At 33.1% G+C, this 19,937-nt stretch overlaps 2 protein-coding genes across 2 annotated transcripts; one reads left to right on the top strand and one right to left on the bottom strand.

Annotated features, from left to right (window-relative positions):
• The first annotated feature begins 1,153 nt into the window (after positions 1-1,153).
• Positions 1,154-2,227, top strand: LOC102580567 (abscisic acid receptor PYR1-like). The gene has a single exon (XM_006361126.2). It carries the CDS (start codon positions 1,236-1,238, stop codon positions 1,875-1,877), a length of 642 nt encoding a protein of 213 aa, XP_006361188.1. The 5' UTR covers positions 1,154-1,235; the 3' UTR covers positions 1,878-2,227.
• A 10,775-nt stretch (positions 2,228-13,002) lies between these two features.
• On the bottom strand, positions 13,003-15,235 carry LOC102580914 (protein HAIKU1-like). The gene is made up of 2 exons (XM_015315154.1): positions 15,011-15,235; positions 13,003-14,758 (listed from the first exon to the last, which is right to left on the bottom strand). Exon 2 carries the CDS (start codon positions 14,466-14,468, stop codon positions 13,431-13,433), a length of 1,038 nt encoding a protein of 345 aa, XP_015170640.1. The 5' UTR covers positions 14,469-14,758; positions 15,011-15,235; the 3' UTR covers positions 13,003-13,430.
• Positions 15,236-19,937: the final 4,702 nt, after the last annotated feature.

Here is a 19,937-nt window from a genome sequence, read left to right on the forward strand (position 1 = left end):
GATCATATGACTATGCAACATATAAGTATCGCGGCGTAAGTCATTGGATTTGATAGAACTCAATTTTCGCTCAAGCTTGGCTTAAATGGATCAAAACTCGAGCTGGATTGATCACTCAACTCAGGTGACTTGATAACTAGCCTACTACGTCCAAAAATATAAGTTGTCCATCTCATTTCATGTGTTATCGTTTAATTTGATATTAAAAAAAAATATAAAAACAAATTGTTTCTATACTAGTTGAGAAAAATTAGAGATAATTAACGCAATATTGACTTTGCAAATGAAAAACAGAAATAATTTGTCTTGACTTGCCACTTTAATAACGCGGCTGACCTTTCAACCAATCAATGTTCACTTAGCGGGGCAGCCACCCAACCTGTCCTGTCCTCCTACATACTTGGCCTGCATTCCCAAATTTTACCACTATTTTTTTAGAGTACTTGCTATTATTATTTGTCTTCTACTTCTGTCCACTTTTAATTGTTACTTTTTCTTTTAGAATTAAATTATAAGAATTTTGATTAATATTTCATGATGTATTTTTTTATCATATTAATATGTAAAAAAATTGCAATTTATAGTACTTTTCATATAGTTTTTGAATATCTTAATTTTTTATTTAAAATATCAAATTAATGCAATCTAATTTAACTTTGAAAATTAGTCAAATTGACTTTCGAAAGTGCAACATAACAATTAAAAGTTGATGGAGAGAATAATATTATTTCTTCTTTCTATTTTTTCTTCACAATTTTTGGTAAGTTAAATATGAAAGTTTTTAAAGAATGTTTTATTTTACATTATATAGCAAAGTAGAGGAATTGCGCATCATAAGAATCTAATTTAGATGAGATTGTTTTAAAATTCAATATGATATCGAAATTAACAAACATCTTGAGTGTGAGTGTTAGCCTCAGTCAAAAAAAATAGTTTGATCTATCTCTAAGAATTTAAATCACAAAATTTAAAAGTTTTTTTTTTTAAAATTTTTTTTATATCAAATTAAAATATATCGAACGAAGAAAAATAATATAATTGTGAACTCCCAGATTATTTTATGTTTTAGTCGCACAGTTCAAATACTTTTATATCTCTTCCAAAAAGAATTCATGCATCTTTTTCCATTATTCACTTATTATTATAATATATAAGTAGAAGCAGAAATAAGAATAAAACTTGAACCGCAAATTACACTTTACTTTTTCCCCATTTTGCTTGCCTCTCTCTGTCTAATGGAGCAATCCGATAACTCAACGACCCACGTTCATCAGGAAGCAGAAGAAGAACCAAACCCAACCCATCAGTTCACGCTTCCTCCCGGTTTCACACCGGAAGAATCCGATGAGCTCAATTCAAGTATAACCGAGTTCCACTCCTACCGAGTCGACTCATCCCAATGTTCTTCCCTACTCGCACAACGCATCCACGCGCCGCCTCACGTCGTCTGGTCCGTCGTCCGCCGTTTCGAAAAGCCTCAGATATACAAGCACTTCATCAAAAGCTGTTCCGTCGGAGAGAACTTCTCCATGGTCGTGGGTGCCACGCGCAATGTCAACGTCATCTCCGGCTTACCGGCGAATACAAGTACTGAGAGGCTCGATTTATTGGACGATGAAAAGTACGTTACCGGTTTCAGTATAATTGGCGGTGAACATAGATTGACGAATTACCGGTCAGTTACTAGTGTACATGGATTCGAACGCGATGGGATAATCTGGACCGTTGTTTTGGAATCGTACATCGTTGATGTGCCTGAAGGGAATACTGAAGAAGACACTCGTCTTTTTGCTGATACAGTTGTGAAATTGAATCTTCAAAAATTAGCCTCCGTCGCCGAAGCCATAGCTCGTGGTGGTAACGGTGAGATCTCCTAAAATTTCAAGTTTAATTTCTCTTCATCTTAATTTTCTTCTTTCTTTTCCATTGGCTGAAATCATGGAAAGATATTGTGTTTCTAAAAAGGTTCATGGAAGAGAATCAGAACGATATCCTTCACAAGTTCAGTCTGATCTTATCATAATAATACTACTGTATTAGATTAATTATTCGTCTCGCAGTGTATGTTAGAACTTTAACAGGGCTATTTGGGTCGATGCTGATGTACAGAATGAGGAAATGATATAAGATGAAGATGTTGTATTTCTGTAATTTTATTTTATGAAAAGAACAAAAATAAAATGTTTTTAACTTTTTTTCAATTATGGGATCATTGATTAAGTTGAAATAAGTTAATTAGTAAGTTTCCATTATAATATACTTGAGCTTATTACTCTTTGTTGCTCAAAATCTTTGTTGTTTTATAAAAATAGGAGATACTTAACTGACTTTCTTTTTTCCAATTTTTCTCTTACATAAGTAATATTTTCAAGATCCAATTCACCGGGCCGTGTGGGCACCTACATACTATTCCTAAGTAGGAGAACCCTCATAACCCAACAATTTTAAACATTCGGAAATTAAATAAACGGAAATAACATACTAATGGAATTCTTTATTAAAAACTTTTTAACAATTTCGAGTCAAGACTTGTAAAGTAATTAACACTCTCAAGGATCTAGTCTAAACAAGTACAAGAGCTACTAAGAGTACAACTGGACATGATAGTTAAAAGACACAGCTCCCACCATGTGGGAGGAAGAATAGAAGCTGTTGGAGATTTTGTTCGTCTTAACCTAATGAAACCTCACCGATCCTGCAACAGACTAGTCAGTACAAAACACGCGTACTGATAGGCATCATCGGTCAATCCGACGCCCACCACATAACATAAGAAATCAACTAGTAAGATCATGAAATAAATCACTCGCTTCTCCACCTTTACCCTCTCTTGAAATACCTCTAATATACACTAGTATTCTGCCTACTATCATCCTTCTCAATCCACCTACCTACCCGATACTTGATCGTAGTCTAACCATTCTAACACATAGAGAAATCCCCCCAATACAATTACCAATATTTCAACTAACCGTTCACGTCATACCCCTACTTCCTCGTCACATTACCCAGCCATAGTCACATAATACATTACATCAAGCTCCATTAACACTAAACCCAATTTCTTTTTCCCAAGGTGAAATCCACCTAAGCATATTTCATCACACACGCTACCTCTACTCATCGCCATAACAACCCACAAACAACCCTTACTATCTATTACTCGCCTCTTGAACACTTTGCCCTTCCACTATACTCAACAGGTTCGCTCATTACGACGAACAATCAAATATCCCTCATCATACACGTACCCACTAAGTGCAACATAAGCAAGTCAAAACAACACTATACTCGCATGCGCATATCAAACATATACAATATCATCAATATTTACGAATAACAAATAACTTCACATTTTATATCACATCATTGGCCCTCTCATGGGACCCAAACCCAAACAGCTAGTTATGCCAGAACGTGGCAACCGATCTAAGTTAGTTATGTCGAAATGTGGCAACCGATCCCATAGTTATGCCGGAACGTGGCAACCGATCCAAGTTAGTTATGCCGGAGCGTGGCAAGCGATCTAAGTTAGTTATGACAAAACGTGACAACCGATCCATTCAACATACCACAATCACAATCACAAGTATATTCTCAAGATCATACATTTAGGTCATGATTTCATGGCAATCATAATTCATCTATCTCATATACAACAAGTGTGATCAATAATGCATCATTCATATACATATAAGTATCATAATGAAGCAAGAACAACATACATCACACAATCATAGAGTCACAACCATCACCTATGGATTATTCATCAACACGCCTCATGCAAACCCTAATTCAACCATACTCAACCCTAATTCATTGTCTAAGGCTTCTTTCTAGGGTTTTAAATCATAAATCATTCGGTGCACGAAGGTTTACGCATATATTCTATCATTGATTTACATATATTACATGGAGAGTACAAATTTAAACTACTCAATTCATAAAACCTAGTCTGCCTGGGAGCCAAGCAGTTGTACGAAGTTTTTGACCTCGATATCGGTTTTTCAGGTTTCGTGACGGTGAATTCGGCCAAGAATTCTCAAGATATCGCCACCCTCATGCTAGAATTCTCTTTCTCCTTCCTTCTCAAGCTTAGAGCAACTTTTCTAAGGTTTCAAGGGTGTTTTTACGACTTATTTAGGTATTTTAGAAAGATGGAGAAAATAGGATTTCTCGTAATTTACGCTCAGCCTCACCTATTCCCCTCCCCCTCCGGCGCCACCGCCCTAGCGGCATCTGGTCCACTATGGCGGGACAAGGGCTCGGATTTTGCTTCTCCTAAATAACGACGGTTTCAGATCGTTACAAATATTTATCGAGTGATTAATGTGGTAACAAAACAACTTATCGAATTAATTAGGCGAAAGAGTCTGGTAAACACCTGTACTTATATGTGTTTGTATTGTGAGTCCTTCTACTTAACTATTTACCAACTAAACCCTTAAACTCAATCAAAAAAAGATTTTTAAACCCCTCCAACCATGTGTGTAGCTCACTCTCCCTTGAATAGATGACATGTCAAATCCATGTCATTGAAATTAATTATATATCATCATTTTCTTCACTAATTCTTATTTTAAAAAATTATTAATTAAATTTATTAAATAAAAGATAAAATAATAAGAATTTAATATATTTCTTAAAGTAAAATTGGGCTCCTCTACCCGCACACCGTTTTCCTTTCCTCTTCTCCGATCACAGAACCATCGCAAGTGGCCACTCCACTAGCTCCGGCCGGCAACCTTTTCGCCGTCGTGACCAGTTTCTCATGTCATCTCCTGCCTCGTTCTCCTTTTCACTATTTTCCTTTCTCCACACCACCGACGACCCATGCGAACCACCAAACATGGCGTCGCCTCTCCATCCTCTCGGTGTATCATCAAACTCCCTCGTCACCTCTTATTCTGGCGGAAAAGGGACCAACATCCTCTCCCATTCTAGCAAAAAAAGGGACCAACGCCGTTTCTCTCCCTCTCAAACCACTGTGAACCGGCGAGAATCACTATGAAATCAACGCCGCTCTCTCCCTTCACTAATAATCGCCATGAAACCTGACGTCACAAAAGTGCCAATGCCAAGATCGGCTAAAGAAGATAACGATAGGGTGTGGAGAAGAAAGATAAATGGGGTTGGGGCAGCGATGGGGTGGGGGTGGCTGATAAAGAAGGTGGTGTGGGGAAGAAGTTATTTTTTTTTCTTTTTTTAAAAAATTTCTTATTTTTTTTTATAATTTTAATAATTTAAAATTTAAAATATCATGTTCACTTGCCCTAACACGCGTGTAGTCACACTCTCTAGCCAACTCATCTATATTAATGCCACATAAACATAGTCAATGGTCAGAGGGGTTTAATATGTTATGTTTTATTGAGTTTAAGGGTTCAGTTGACAAAATGTTAAGTAGAATGGTCCACAATACAAACTCATACAAATATAAGGGTCCACCAAACCCTTTTGCCAATTAATTATGTAATTAATATTTCTAAGTGTGCAATAGACAAATACATACTTTTGTTTTGTTCACACATTTTTTTCCTTCTTTTGTGTGTGTTCATTTTTCTTTTTGTTTTCTTTTTTCATTCTATTATGGGTCATTTTCAAGTGGAAATAGAAAGTTTTGCTTCAAATAACTTTCCATATTAATAATCTAAATCAACTACATACTCGCTTGCTTCATTTTAGGCATAATACATAAACATTACTCTTAACTTTGGAGTAATTTTCTTAGATAGTCACTCATATTTGAGAAATTACCTAATAATATCACTTTTGTTTGTTTTACCTAATACTTTTTATTTATTGTAGTCCTAAAACAAACATAAGTGATATTACTAGGTAATTTCTCAAACATGGATGACTATCTAGGGAAATTACTCAATGGATAACTATGCCCTCCAACTTTAATAAGATTTGTTTAATAAAATATAGTTCTAATTAAGAGCATGTTCAACATTATTGTTGGGAGGCCAAAAACACTTATTTTGACAAAGAAGTGTTTTTTTATAGAGAAATTAAGGTCTAAAAATTTATATTTCTTAAAAAAAGCAAAAACAGAAGCAGAAAATTATTTTTTTCAAGACCAAACTATCCTTGCCATATATACATATTTAGCAATATATTTCTTATATTTATTTATTTATTGTGGTGAATTTTAATATGTAGTGATTTCAATTTGTGGAATGGTTTTTAAATTATTTTGCTTCATATTTTTAATTATACTTAAATTATTATGTTAATATCATATTACTATTTAATTTATTTTTTATTTATCTATATATAATATTGATTCAAAATTTAAATATGTAATATTAATTTAATAAAAGTAAAATATTAATTCAATACTTTATAATAGATATTTAAAATATTTTTCTCTCTATAAAATAATCTTAATATTAAAAATGCATTGATACTTGTCTTTTTCGTAATTTGACTCACAAAAGCACTTTTAAAAAATGATTAGTCAAACACAATCTACTGATCAAAAACACTTTTTAAATAATTAACCAAACACCAATTATTATTTTTCAAAAACACTTTTCTAAAAAATCATTTTAAAAAAATATTTCTAAAAATAAGTCATTTTTTTGCAATAATATCAAGCAGACTCTAAATCTTTGATTATGTAAGACAAATGGAGGTAAAATAATATGATACACATGGAATAATTAGTCACTTCTTTTTTATTGCAAGAAGAATATGTGAATACAGCACCATTTGCAAGAGAATTCGACATCTCTCAACATTTCGTATCGTCTCCAAGAGTGTATAGACAAAAATCAAAGTTTGCTTTCAAAAACATATCTATCTTATTTTAAAATTGTCGAGTCTTACTTACTTTTTTATTTATAAACAAAAATTGCCTCTTTACTAATTTGAGAAGTCCTTAATTTCAACATCTTATAGGCACATTTAAAACTACAAATTAAAAAATATTTTTATATATTATTAATATCTTAAATTTTCAAATAAATGGACTTGTCTCACGCTTTTTCAAGAACAAGAACTTTGTCAATAGAAAATAATGAGACCGTAGAAGGGAGGAGAATAGATAATTGGGTTACCCTAAATGAAAAAAGGTTTTACTGCAAAACTATTTTTTTTATCGTGAAATGATTTATAATCGCACAAGTATTTTTAATTTATTTATATCATAAGTTTAAAAAAATTATTTATTCTTGAATTTCATATTTAATTAAATAATTTTACATAAATTGAGATAGTACGAACAATAATTTTAAAAATTATGATAAAAGCATATATGTTGGAAAAATTATGATACGAATAGGAAGTGATCAACAAGAATTGTGATAAAGTAATAAGTATTTCTTTATTCAATTATTCTTTGTTAAAGTTTTCAATTTGAGTTTTTTTTTTAATAAAATCACTTTTATTGAAAACACTTTACGAGCCATGTTAGTTAGGATTTAGTTATAGGAATTGGGAATTCCCATGGCCTTGCGTATTAGTACTGTTGAAAAGACGGAAAGTAAGATAGAAGGAGGTATCTTCTTTTATTTTTCAACGATAGATATATAGTAATATTTTAAATTTATTGGTGAATTAATTGAATACCACTTGTCAACATAAGTTAAAACGTGAGAGAGTTTTACTTTTAATTTATTGGTGGGTCGATGAGGTTTAAAATTATTAAAATGGTCCCTCACCTATCCTATCCAATTCCATAATTGGTAGTGTTTACCTTCACATACCATTGGTGAAATATTGTAGTCGGCCAAGTTGACAAGAATGCTGGATATCAATGAGAATGTACCACTTTACAATAACACTTGCGGGCAATGGCGGAGTCAGAAATTTAATTAAAGATATCCAAGAATAATAGTTTGTGGCTGTCAAAATAAAAAAATAAAATATTGTGCTATTTGGAATTCGAACCCAAAAAATTCCTTCAATCAAATAAACATCTCTTACCACTACGCCAAAGGCATAACTTTTGTCAAGAATGTCCAACTTAATTATATATCCTTTAAATGTAGAATTTGACATATATATACAACGTAATTTTCGGCGAAAGGTGTCCAGTTGGACACCTTTCGATGGCTCTAGCTACGCCCCTGCTTACAAGTTGTTTGGTAGCTGAATAATTGTTATGACCCAGACCATCGTGATTGACACCCACACTAATGTCCCTCCGGTGGGAGAACCATTTATGCTAATTAGCTAACCAACTAAATCAAAATATTAAGGCATTTAAGTTACGGAAGCAAATTAAATGCTAAGGAAAGAAATAGGGAGTTCACATAAACTCCAAAACACTAGTCTAACAACTAAACAAATGTGGAAGTAACACCTAGAACCTGAAAGTCAATGTACAAAAACTCTAATAAGATCCATAAATCTAAACGAGAAGGGTTACAACCCCAAACTAATAAACTAATAACTAACTAGAAAGTCTAAGTCCGAAAGGTGGACATAGACAAAAAGAGAACTCATGACAGCCCAGAAGAACTGACTCACTCTTGAATTCGAACGATCACTGATCTTCTAAGCGAGGTCTGTCAATGGCCGCCTTAAGATGCCCTGTACTCAACAAAGAAAGAGCAAGTGCAGTATCAGTACACAACCACAGTGTACTGGTAGGATCACACGGTTATCCCAATAAGTGCAACATACATAAGCCATTACAACAATATAACAACATGCATATACCGAATATATACAATATCGACAATATTTAAGAACAATGGAGCATTTGACAAGTCTTAATTATACAGTTATGTCAAGTCAATGGTCCTCTCATGGAACCCAAACACAAACTGTTAGCATATCGAAACGTGGTACCCGATCCAATGATTATACCGAAATGTGGCAATCGATCCCATAATTATGTCGGAACGTGGCAACCGATCCAAGTTAGTGTGTCGGAACGCAACACCCGATCCATTCAACAAGCCACAATCACAATCACAAAGTACATTCTCATAATCATACAATCAAGTCATTCATTGCATTCATCATTCATTTATCATCATTTACAATTAATGTGATCAATAATGCAACATTCGCATCTATACATGTATCATAATGAAGCAAGAACAAACATACATCACATAATCATAGAATCACAACTATCACCTATCTCAAACAAAGCTTGAATCCCCTAAGAAACTTGATCCTTCCCTTTCTGGATTCGTTTCGCATGTTCTTGGTCTACAAACAATCAATATAACACGAAAATCAATAAACAACCACTAATTATTCAGATTACTAACAATCCTATCAACCCTAGATCAAACTTATAATCCCAATATCCAAATTAGGGTGTTTTCCCACCATAATTCCCAGATCAAAGCTCTTCTCTATCGATAATTACCCATTAGATTACGTTCTACGGATCGAAAAACGAATTCGGGGAGTGAAAATCTTATCTTTAGCCTCAAGAATGGTGGAAAACTGTCAAGAAAAGCCCTGGGTTCGTTCCTTAGCTCTCAAGTTCGAAAATTGCAGAATAAAATGTTTTTGGGGTTTATTTCTGATTTAAAGTCGCGTCTGCCCCGCCACGGTAGCACTCACCCCGCTACAGTGGCCCCGCCCTGGCTGCAGAAATCCTGCCTCAGCAGCTTGCACGGAACCAGTGAGCAAAATTAATAATTCCAAGACCCCATTTCACAATGCACCTTCAACCAACGACACTCATAGACTACCCGTTCACGCTAAGATCAATTTCAGGAGTTCTACTCGCCCGAATTCAATTCTGTAAAGTCTTATGGGTTTCTTTACGACTTATCTATCTACTCATGTGATCAAATTCATAATTAGATCACCCAATTGCCCTAGACTTTAATGACTCTGATTTCGTCCAAATCTGGATTAGGATGGAAAATCTCAAGATACTACGAAAAAGTTTTCTGGCTCAAAATTTTTCCCCGTTGGCTTTTCTTATAATGACGGGAACAGGTCGTTACAATAATAAATAAGTTATATATGACTTTTATTTTTATGTTTAATTGGCTCTAATATTTTTGTTGCTCTTTTTGCTTTCATTACTACTTTTAGGACCTTTTGTTGAATTTAACATCATTTATTCGTGTTCTGTATTATGAATAGTAAACTTTTCATCCTGCAAAGAAGCACAGACATTCCTATTCGTGGACACGCATGTTCTTTTGTCTTCACTCTACGGTCCAAGTAGTTTTCAGGAATGATTCTCTCTTATCTCTTTCTTTTTTGTTTTTTTCATTCGATGTTTCGTATCTCAGATTCAAACTCAAAACATCTGATTAACGATAAAGAAATACTTATCACTTACCATCTTTGATGAACTTTTATTACCTATTCTGCTTTAATGGAAAGAAAGGGATGTAGTAGTACTATTCCACATGAGAGTGTCCCTAAATAGTATTGTACAGCTAATTAAATCCTTACTATAAGATACTTTTGGCCCAGTATTTCAAGAATTATTCATGTGGTATACCAAGCAAGAAATGGCTCAGATTATTTCTTGGCTTCTCCATCAATGATGGTCAGTCCAAAATGGTGTGGGCTCTTTTTTGTTAGTTGGGGTAGTCAATGCCTGAGAAACTACCAATAGGTAACCTATTGACATCATATTCTAGTAAATAGTTCTTTAATTTTTTCCAACCAAATAATTAAAAGCTTATATCACTTTACTCCGTCTCTCCAGACCCTACTTGTGAGATTGCGTTCAGTATATTAGCATTGTATAATCTAAGTTCAATGGAACGTTACTTGCTCAATTCCAACCATAAATAGGTAGTTATAATTTTTAAAATTTCTACAACATATTTAAGGGATTTCATAATTCGGAACCGTGATATCTGACTGATGTTGCAAATCTTAATTTGTTTTGTTGGCCTCAACTGTTGTAACTTAGTACTAAAATGTTTTTGATGTGCATTTTTTCATTGACGAATGAAGCATCATATCACCCGTCAACTTCCAGCAGACAAATAAAAATCTTTAAGCTCACTGTTCTATATGCAGACACAGACACAAACATATCTTTGCAATGAGGAAAGCACACAGCAAACAAGTTTGGCAGTTAGCAACAAGTTGATGAATAAAAGTCATCATACTGCATTTGCCTTGTAACCCTTGGTGCATGAATCATAGAAATTATAGGCCTAAAAACAACTTATTTTAAGGCGAGTAGGAGGAAACAAACCAGTCTCCTGACTTTATATGCAATGGGAACACATTCTATTGGCTAGATGGTACAGTAAATTCCGCCAACAGAAAGCGAAAAGCTCATTCAATATTATCAAACTGGGATTTTTCTTCCAGAAGGCTATAGGCTATAGCTTAACTGGATGGAGCAGCCAGATCAGCCACTAAAAGCAATTTAATATTTAACTGAAAGATGAGAACATGACAAGATAATCATCAACAGATATGAGGCATCACATGATAGCCGCAAACCAAGACCCAAAACAATGCGGAAAACTTCAAGTGGTTAGTTGTGGGTAGCACCGTTAACAGCAACAAGATTGTTAAGTATCAAATCACATGAGCAAATTACTGCCACTAGTATCACAAGTATGCTAAAGAGATGAAAGAAACACACTTAAACTACTGTGGAGAGTGGACATATGATAATACATGTATCTGTGCAGTGCATATGACAACAAAATGTATTAGATCGAAGGTAGTAAGAGTCTATTGTAGTGATAAAAGATAACCTCCAAAAGATCCCAACAATATGAGCAGAATAAATTTATAGGACTCTGAAATAGCTTTCGGGAGCTGTAAACAGTTTAACAGCTTTGGGATGTTAACCATTCATATGCTTTCACTTTTCCAAACAAAATGGTAATCTGCATTTGAGAGATCACCTTGCATAACTGTCCTGGGCCGTACTTCACCAACTTATGCAAATGTGGAATGTTCTAGGTTTTAACATTGTTTCTAACCTCTATCTGCCTCAAACATCATCCACCATCATTCGTCTGTTTTCAGCATTAAAAATGAGTTTCTTAGGTTTTCTTCTTCCGCTGGTCTAAAATGGTGATACTGCAATAGAATGCTTCAGCAACATATACATGAAGCACCTACATTCGACTTATAGACAGATAGTGTACTAAGGGATATCATTCCGTTTTATAAGGAGGACACATCTAAAAGCATCATCCCAGAGTCACTCAGGACAAGAATATCCAGTGTTCTGCTATTACCAAAGAGGTTCATATAATTTGATTGAATAGATAGATTATTGTATACTCAATGAAATTAGGAACTGCACTTACAATTACTCAGATCTGTTGACCCTTTCCACCTCCAAACCCTCCTCTCTTTTCCCCTAATATTAATATGGTATTAACCTAATAGTTCTACCTGTTTCACCTGCCAATCAACCAAATGAGAGAGCATTCCTCCAGAAAATGAGCAACTCACACAATCAGAAAATCAAAAATTAACATTCTTGTCAAAAAAATTACATATTTTTTGACATTAAAATATGAGACAAAGGGATAAATGAAAACCGAACTCTTTTCTTTATAAGTACGAAAAAGTAAATACGGCATTCATCTTCTAAATATAAAAGGGTACTTAAATCACCCTTTTTATAACTTCAAATATAATGCTACAAACACTATTGGAAACAAATGACAGATAATGAGTAAGAAATGGTTAACTATAATTAATTAATTAATTAAATAAATAAACGACACTTTTGTCATTTGCGTGCTCTTTTACATGTATTGCTATTTGCTATTTAGTAACAACTACCAAGTGTGTTGTTACTCCATATTACACTGGGAATAAAATAGCAACATACATTAATGCAGGAATACAAGACTACAAAATAACAAACAAATATTGTATTTTTCATATGGAATTTAGCATAGATATTATTTCAACTAAAACAGTCAGCCAGTCAAACCCCCGGGACTTTTTTGGAGAAGACCATGTGAGAAGAAAAAATTAGGAAGAGGGATATAAACATAGTTCTGTATGGCAGAAAGTATAATGATATCATTCACAAATGAAACAATAAGCAGATAATTTTCTTTAAATAAACAATTGATCCCAAAGGCAACAAACCGAAAATTGATCTACATGGTAGGAAAAAGAACCAAAATATTTGATCCCAAAGTTGACATTACAAGGAATACAAGAACCTTTCCAGCTACATATAAAATTCAATTAACTATCATCTAACAAGCCTGACCTTTTCAACTATTCAGTTGAGAGTTGCTAAATGTACTAAATAAGGGCTACGCAAATAAAGAGATACATCTGCTACAAACTCTACATTGAAAGAGTCAAATATTTGAAATATATGTTAAGAAAAACAAAGAAAAAAAGTATAAACACGTTCAGAAGGATCTCTTACATTGTATACACTGCATATCCACAGGGAAAAAGCTTTAATTTGAAAGAGATCTACCACCTTGACAAAACTCGAAGTAAAGAATCCATCAAGATCAGCAGCTCTCTTCGTGGTGGTGCTATTGACCCCTCCATCTTGGACTTGACATGGGGAAGAACCCAGAAGGTGACAACGGAAATCCATAACCAGGAGAAGGAGGAAATTGTGGTCCAGCACCAAAACCTCCAGGCTGTGCCATAGGAGAGAAGAAGAAATTTGGTGTCAGCGGTGGAGGATGCTGCATACCTGGAGAAAGAAATGGATAAGGGGAACGGGGAGATAACAAGTTCAAGAAGCCAGTGGGTGACGGCAAAAGATACTGAGAAGTAGGTGAAGGCAAAGGAGGAGGCCCATTTATTCCCGGAGAAGGAAGAGGTGGAGGAGGACCATTCATTCTAGGAGATGGGAGAAGAGGTGGCCCATTCATTCTAGGAGATAGAAGACGTGGAGGAGGACCATTCATCCGAGCAAATGGGAGAGGAGGCGGGCCATTCATTCTAGGAGATGGAAAAGGTGGCATTGAAGGATTAGGAAGCAAACCAGATGATGCTGGATGTGCTTGAAAATGACCAGGACCTTGAAATTGTGTTAGTTTAGGCCCTGAATCTATTATTGAATTTTGAAGATAACGCATATAAACTGAAATTGGAGACTCAGTTGTATTTGTCCAAACATCTCCAGGAGTTGGTGGTAACATAGGCGGTGAGGGCTGACCATAGTGGGGAGGCGGTCTTACAATATTGTTCTGGTAAGGAACACCACCTGCAGGTCGAGCTGGGGCAGGGATCTGTGCTGGAGGGTGGATTGGAATTTGGGGACGATTTATAGGAGTCAAAGGTGGTGGCCGAATCTTTTGTAATCTCATACTCGGAGGCTTAGAAGGATTCTGGGGAGGTCTAGGTGGAGGCTCTTGAGATGGTGAACCTGTCAGTTGCTGAACAATGCTCCGAAAATCATTCTTGTTAATATTGTAAACCTGAGGTTGAGGTTGTTGCCTAGCACTATTTGCATTGTTGAAATTAGGTTGGTGTATAGGACTCTTGTTGATATTCTTCCCAAATTTATTCACACCCAAATGATCAGAATTCCTACTGTACGACCGATTTGAATTATCCATCTCAAACACTTCAATACAATGACTAAACTCCAAAATATATTATCTTTAATACCCTTCTCAACACTGCAACTGAAACCTTATATCACTGTAATAGACCTTCTTCTGCCTATGCAAATATACACTTTGAATTTAAGATATAGCACCCTAAACTCTCCAAACTTAAACAAATCTGAAAAGGGTCTGAAGCAGCATTATGATAACAACAAACTTTACCCGTGAAATTGAACAACTATCACCACAAACAGTAATACCCATAGATCAACCAACCAGCTTCAACTCCAAACAAACACCTGCTTCAGTAAACACAACTTTATTCGTTCCACAATATATTTAATTCCCAAATATCATATATCACCAAACTCTTCCAAAAACGAAACAATATACAATCTTTTTACTTTACAAATACTTGAGTCCAAACGAGCAAACAGAGAACAAAACAACCTTAAAAAATTTCAACTTTTATCTTTTTCCCAACTTCCAATTTATCAGAGAGATAGATAATTCACTGAAATTGAAAAAAGGTTAGAGTAGAAGAAATTTACGTTGTGATTAATTGGGGCAAATCGTCGAACAGTTGAACTGCAAAATTGGTCTTCAGTTATAGGTACAAAAACTTGCGTCTTATATGAGTTAAGAAGACGTAGACTAAACCCTAGTAAGAGAGCTGAGCACGGCGGAATGAGGTGGTGGAGTTGGTGGGTATCGTCAGTCAACCAAGAAATGAAAAGGAAATTGAAGTTTCATAAATGACGCGTTTGGCCGTGAAAATAAAAATAGAATTCACTTATTATAAAAATAAAATTGGATATGAAATTGTGTTTGACTGTATTATACATTTTAAAGAATTTATTAGTATACTCAACTTGAATAGTTTATGTGAAATATACAATAAATTTACTTTATGAGTATTATTTCAAAATAGATAATTTAAATAATATGATAGATTAGATTTAATTCGAGCTATTGTATGCTATTATAAATTTATTTATTTTACTTGTTAAAATTTATTAAGTTTGAGTTGATGATGAGGGTTGTGTTTTGTTATAATTTTTATAAATAATATAAGATTGTCAGAATGTATTTTATATATATATAATTTAAATAAAATTAAAATACGAAGAAAAAAAAATATAGTGAAGGTGAAAAAAAAAAGTAAATAAGGTTTTGGGTATTTATCAAATACCAAATACAACTTGAAAGTTGTATTGAAATTCAGAAATTCTTATAATCAAATGTTGATTTTTCGTAAATAAAATAAATAAAAAATTGAAAGAAATTTTTCCTCTGTTTTTATTTACTGTTTTAAAAATATTTATTTTTTAGCAATGTTTTGATTACAACTTTTTATATGATTGGGCAAATGACAACTCGAAAGTACTCTCTTTTAGACTTCAACTCCAATTGAAAGATGCGACTTTAGGAGTGAATTTTTTTTAAAAAAAGACTTCGTTTATTTTTTTTGTATGTGTTTAACATCTTAGATTGATAACCATTTTAATGTATCTGATATGTTTATAATTTAAAGATATGTCAATTTATTTTTTTTAAAAGTAAAAAATTCATGAACAAATGAATTTAGTTTGAAAAGATTATGCTGAAATTAGAATCTAGATAGGAAAAGGTTGGTGGAGTTAGTGGGGGCCACAGTTCGCCCCTGCGGAGTTGAATTTTGAGTGAAACGCTGAAAGAAAAAGAAAAGATTGGTGAATTACGGTGAAATTGTCAAATACATATTTAAGTTATGTGAGACTTTATTATTCTCTATTTTTCAAAGTGTTATTTATATTAAAATTATGTGAGAGTTTTATTACTTCTATTAATTTAATTATTCATTTATATTATTTAATTTTTTGAATTTGTCTAGCTTTACTATTTTTTTAATGTAGTTTCTGATGGACTTGGTATAGTTTTGGCTGCTGTTTTGATGTAGTTTTTTCTATAGTTTTGATCTAATTATATGAACAAGAATAATAATTTATAAGTTTTATACATCAAATAAATAGAGCTATTTAATTTGGCTTATATTCTTGACTTGATACAATTTTTAATGTTTTTTAAAAAAATGTGTTTATTAAACTAATCGTACCAAATAAATAAAGTTATTTAACTGAACTCATATTCATGACTTCACACAATTTTTAATTTTTTTAGAATGTGTTTATTAAGCTAATTTTATTAATAATATTTTGTAATTCTTTATTTCACTATTATTATTTTATTAAGTATTAATAATAGTATGAATAATAAAACTCTTTTGATTTGTTAAAATAAATAAATAAAATTAATATAAATGATAAATAAATTGAAATGAATAAAATATTTTTTTAATCAATTATTTTTAAGTAAATAAAATAACTAAAATGGATCGGAGGGGAATACCCAATCACAGTTTAGTTTGATAAACCATTGTGTCGAGTTTCGACTTAGATTTTAATAATCTATTCAGCCACAAATTTGAAGTAAAGAGATTCCACGTTGCATGGAATAAGAAAGTTTGACTTTGACTCTAAAAGTAAAAGTATGGGCCAATTTGTTCTACGGTATTAGATCAATTATTTATTTATTTATTTCTTGATTTTTTTTTTTGTTAAAGGGACATTTTATTATTATTATTCTTATGAAAAACGAATGGTGTTTGCAAAATGAACGGATTGAATTAAATTTGAGCTAATTTAACTGAAAAAGATTGAACTGCAATTCACTTATATGAATTTGGTAAGATATTGATTAGGATTTAGGTTAAATGGTTTTGACTCACAATTATCTCTTAAAATTAAAAAACTTCAAATCGCTAGCTAAATTGAGTTAATTGAAATCAGTTTTAACAATAAAAATTCTACTTTAAGAATATGTTTGGTAGGAAAGGATAACATTAATCAAAAAAAATAATTCAAGTTTCTCATGTTTGATTAACTTAAATATTTTGAAAAATAATTTTCGAATAGACTTATTTTTCTCTAATTTAAAGAAAATGGGTTCCTTTAATAAAGTAAAAAAAAAACATTTTCAAAAACTCTCTTTTAACCTTACCACCGCCTAATCCACCCAGACCTAGACCCCAACCCGAGGACTGAAGCCCAACCCTTATCATGATCTTGATCCCCACCCCAATCTCAACCCAAGACAAGAACTCACCCTAAGTCGACTATGATCTTGACCTTGACTCCCAACCTAACACCAACCCTATATCCAGACCCAGATCCTAACTCGAGATCAAAACCCGACTCCCTATCCGACCCCAACCCCAAATCCCAACTTTTATTAGGACCCAACCTCTACCCTGACCCGAATCTCGAACAGGACTCTGTCCTCGATCCACCCATACTCTTGACTTTGATCCCGATCCTCATTCATAGTGACACCAACCTTGGTCTCTATAGATTCAACCTCCACCCTTATCAAATTTAGATCCTGATTCTGACTTTAACTCAAGACTCACCATGATCCCCACTCGAGAGCAATCCTCAGATTAAAAATTATTATTTTTTTGAAAAAAAAAGTAATTACCTATTCTCTAAAAACAAATTCAAAGACACTTCCAATTGTATCAAACAAATTAATTAACCCAAATCAAGATTATAACTTTATCATGACTTGCCCATTGGAGTTGTGGTGTAATTAAGAAGAAAGTCACGCAGCCATTAGGCTATCTTTAGAAAATTAAAAAATAAGCATCATGTTGCACATGGCTTAATTGTAGCAGCCAGCTTTTGATCCATACGCACAAATAGTTAGCGACTTTTCATTCTTATTTTTAATTGCCAATTAATGAACGCAAAATTAAAATCAAAGAGGCGTTATCAAAAACTTCACGAACTCATATTATTTTTGAATTAAATAAAAGATTTGCATGCATGATGTAACCTAGCAATATTATCGGCACACGAAAGTGAAAACTAACTCCCCGTCTCGAAATAGTTGTTTATTTACTAGAAATATTTATATCAAAATACTTGTATACTTTTAGAAGTTAACATAATTTTTTTAATTTTATTTTATTTTTGTTATAAAAATAATTGTTCTTGAAGACTACAAATATCTCCATTATGTCATATGAGAAGTAAATATTCAATTAAGAGATGTTATGTAATTTTTTGGTGGGTCATGGGTCTCCATGTGGACCGAATTCAATTCGTTTTATTTAATTTGTGAAAAAATAATAATAATTGGATAAGGCTGTTCTTTTAAAAGAAGTAGGAACAGTTAAGAAGTTGTAACTGTTCAAACCTCTCCTTTTAAAAGGAGACCTCTTCTTTTCAGAAGAGGAACAACAATAAAACGTGAAGAAAAAGAGGAGAGAAAACCAAAACGTTACTCTTTTTGCCAATATTCAAACGACACTCACAAACACTTAGTTTATGAACAAGAACAATCTTTGTTTCCTAGTGATTTTGATGTGAAACAAGAAGATAAAAATAAAATAGAAATAAAAAAACTAGATAAAAGAGATAGACACAATTAAATTCAAGCAACTAAGAGATGTAATGGTGAAACTAACCAAAAACACCACTTAATTGAGAAATAAAAGCACCTAATCTATTAGAATCCTCAAGAAAGTAATAATCTTACTTGCAAATTCTAGGACAAAGTGTTGAAGTTCAACAAAGGGCTTCCAAACTCTCACAAGAGGCATAACATGTCCAAAACTCCTTATGAAACCCTAACATCTACTATTTATACTAAAAACTAAAATAGTGAAGAAAGACTCAATTGCCCTTCATTAAAATTACAGCAAGGTAATTAAAATGGTAGAACACTTAATATATTAAATATCTTCAAGTCTTCCATGTTGGAGCCTTCCAAAGGTTCCATCTTCATCCATAAAGCTTGCAATGCTTGAAGATCCTTAGCTTGACTCCTTGTGAAAAGCCTCCTTGAAGTAGTGTCTCTTTGATCTACATCACACTCCCCTTCTTCAAAAGAATTCGTCCTCGAATTCTCCACACCTACATCAAAAAAAGATAAATCACTAACATTGAAAACATTATGGACCAAATACATCAGATTTGGAGCAACTCGTTTTGATAGTGAAATCAACATCAACAATTTTCGATGCAAGTATTAAGGTACACACCATGTTGTTTTGCTCTTAAATTTCTTTCATTGGTATAAGAGTGTGGTTGGTTGATTCTTTTAGTTGATGCTTCCATGTGATTTATCGTGTATTTACTGTCTTGTTGAAAGGAATAAATTTGCGACTATTTTCTTTTAAGATTGGTGATTTTTTTTTGGGAAGTGGTTAGAATTTTTTTTAATCCTTTATGAATGTGGATTAATCACATTATAGATAGGATTCCTTGTGCTACAATGATTCTAACTCATATTGTGATAAGATTTCTTATCCTACAATGATAGTAACTCTTGTGGTTTATTTATTTTAATATTTTATAACTCAATTCTTAAGAAAAACTGCCACTATTTTTCTGTATTTTGCGTTCTTCGTGTTCAAAAATTTAATATGAAACATTT

Source organism: Solanum tuberosum, unplaced genomic scaffold, assembly GCF_000226075.1.
Source record: "Solanum tuberosum cultivar DM 1-3 516 R44 unplaced genomic scaffold, SolTub_3.0 scf00346, whole genome shotgun sequence".
Taxonomy (NCBI): Eukaryota; Viridiplantae; Streptophyta; class Magnoliopsida; order Solanales; family Solanaceae; genus Solanum; species Solanum tuberosum.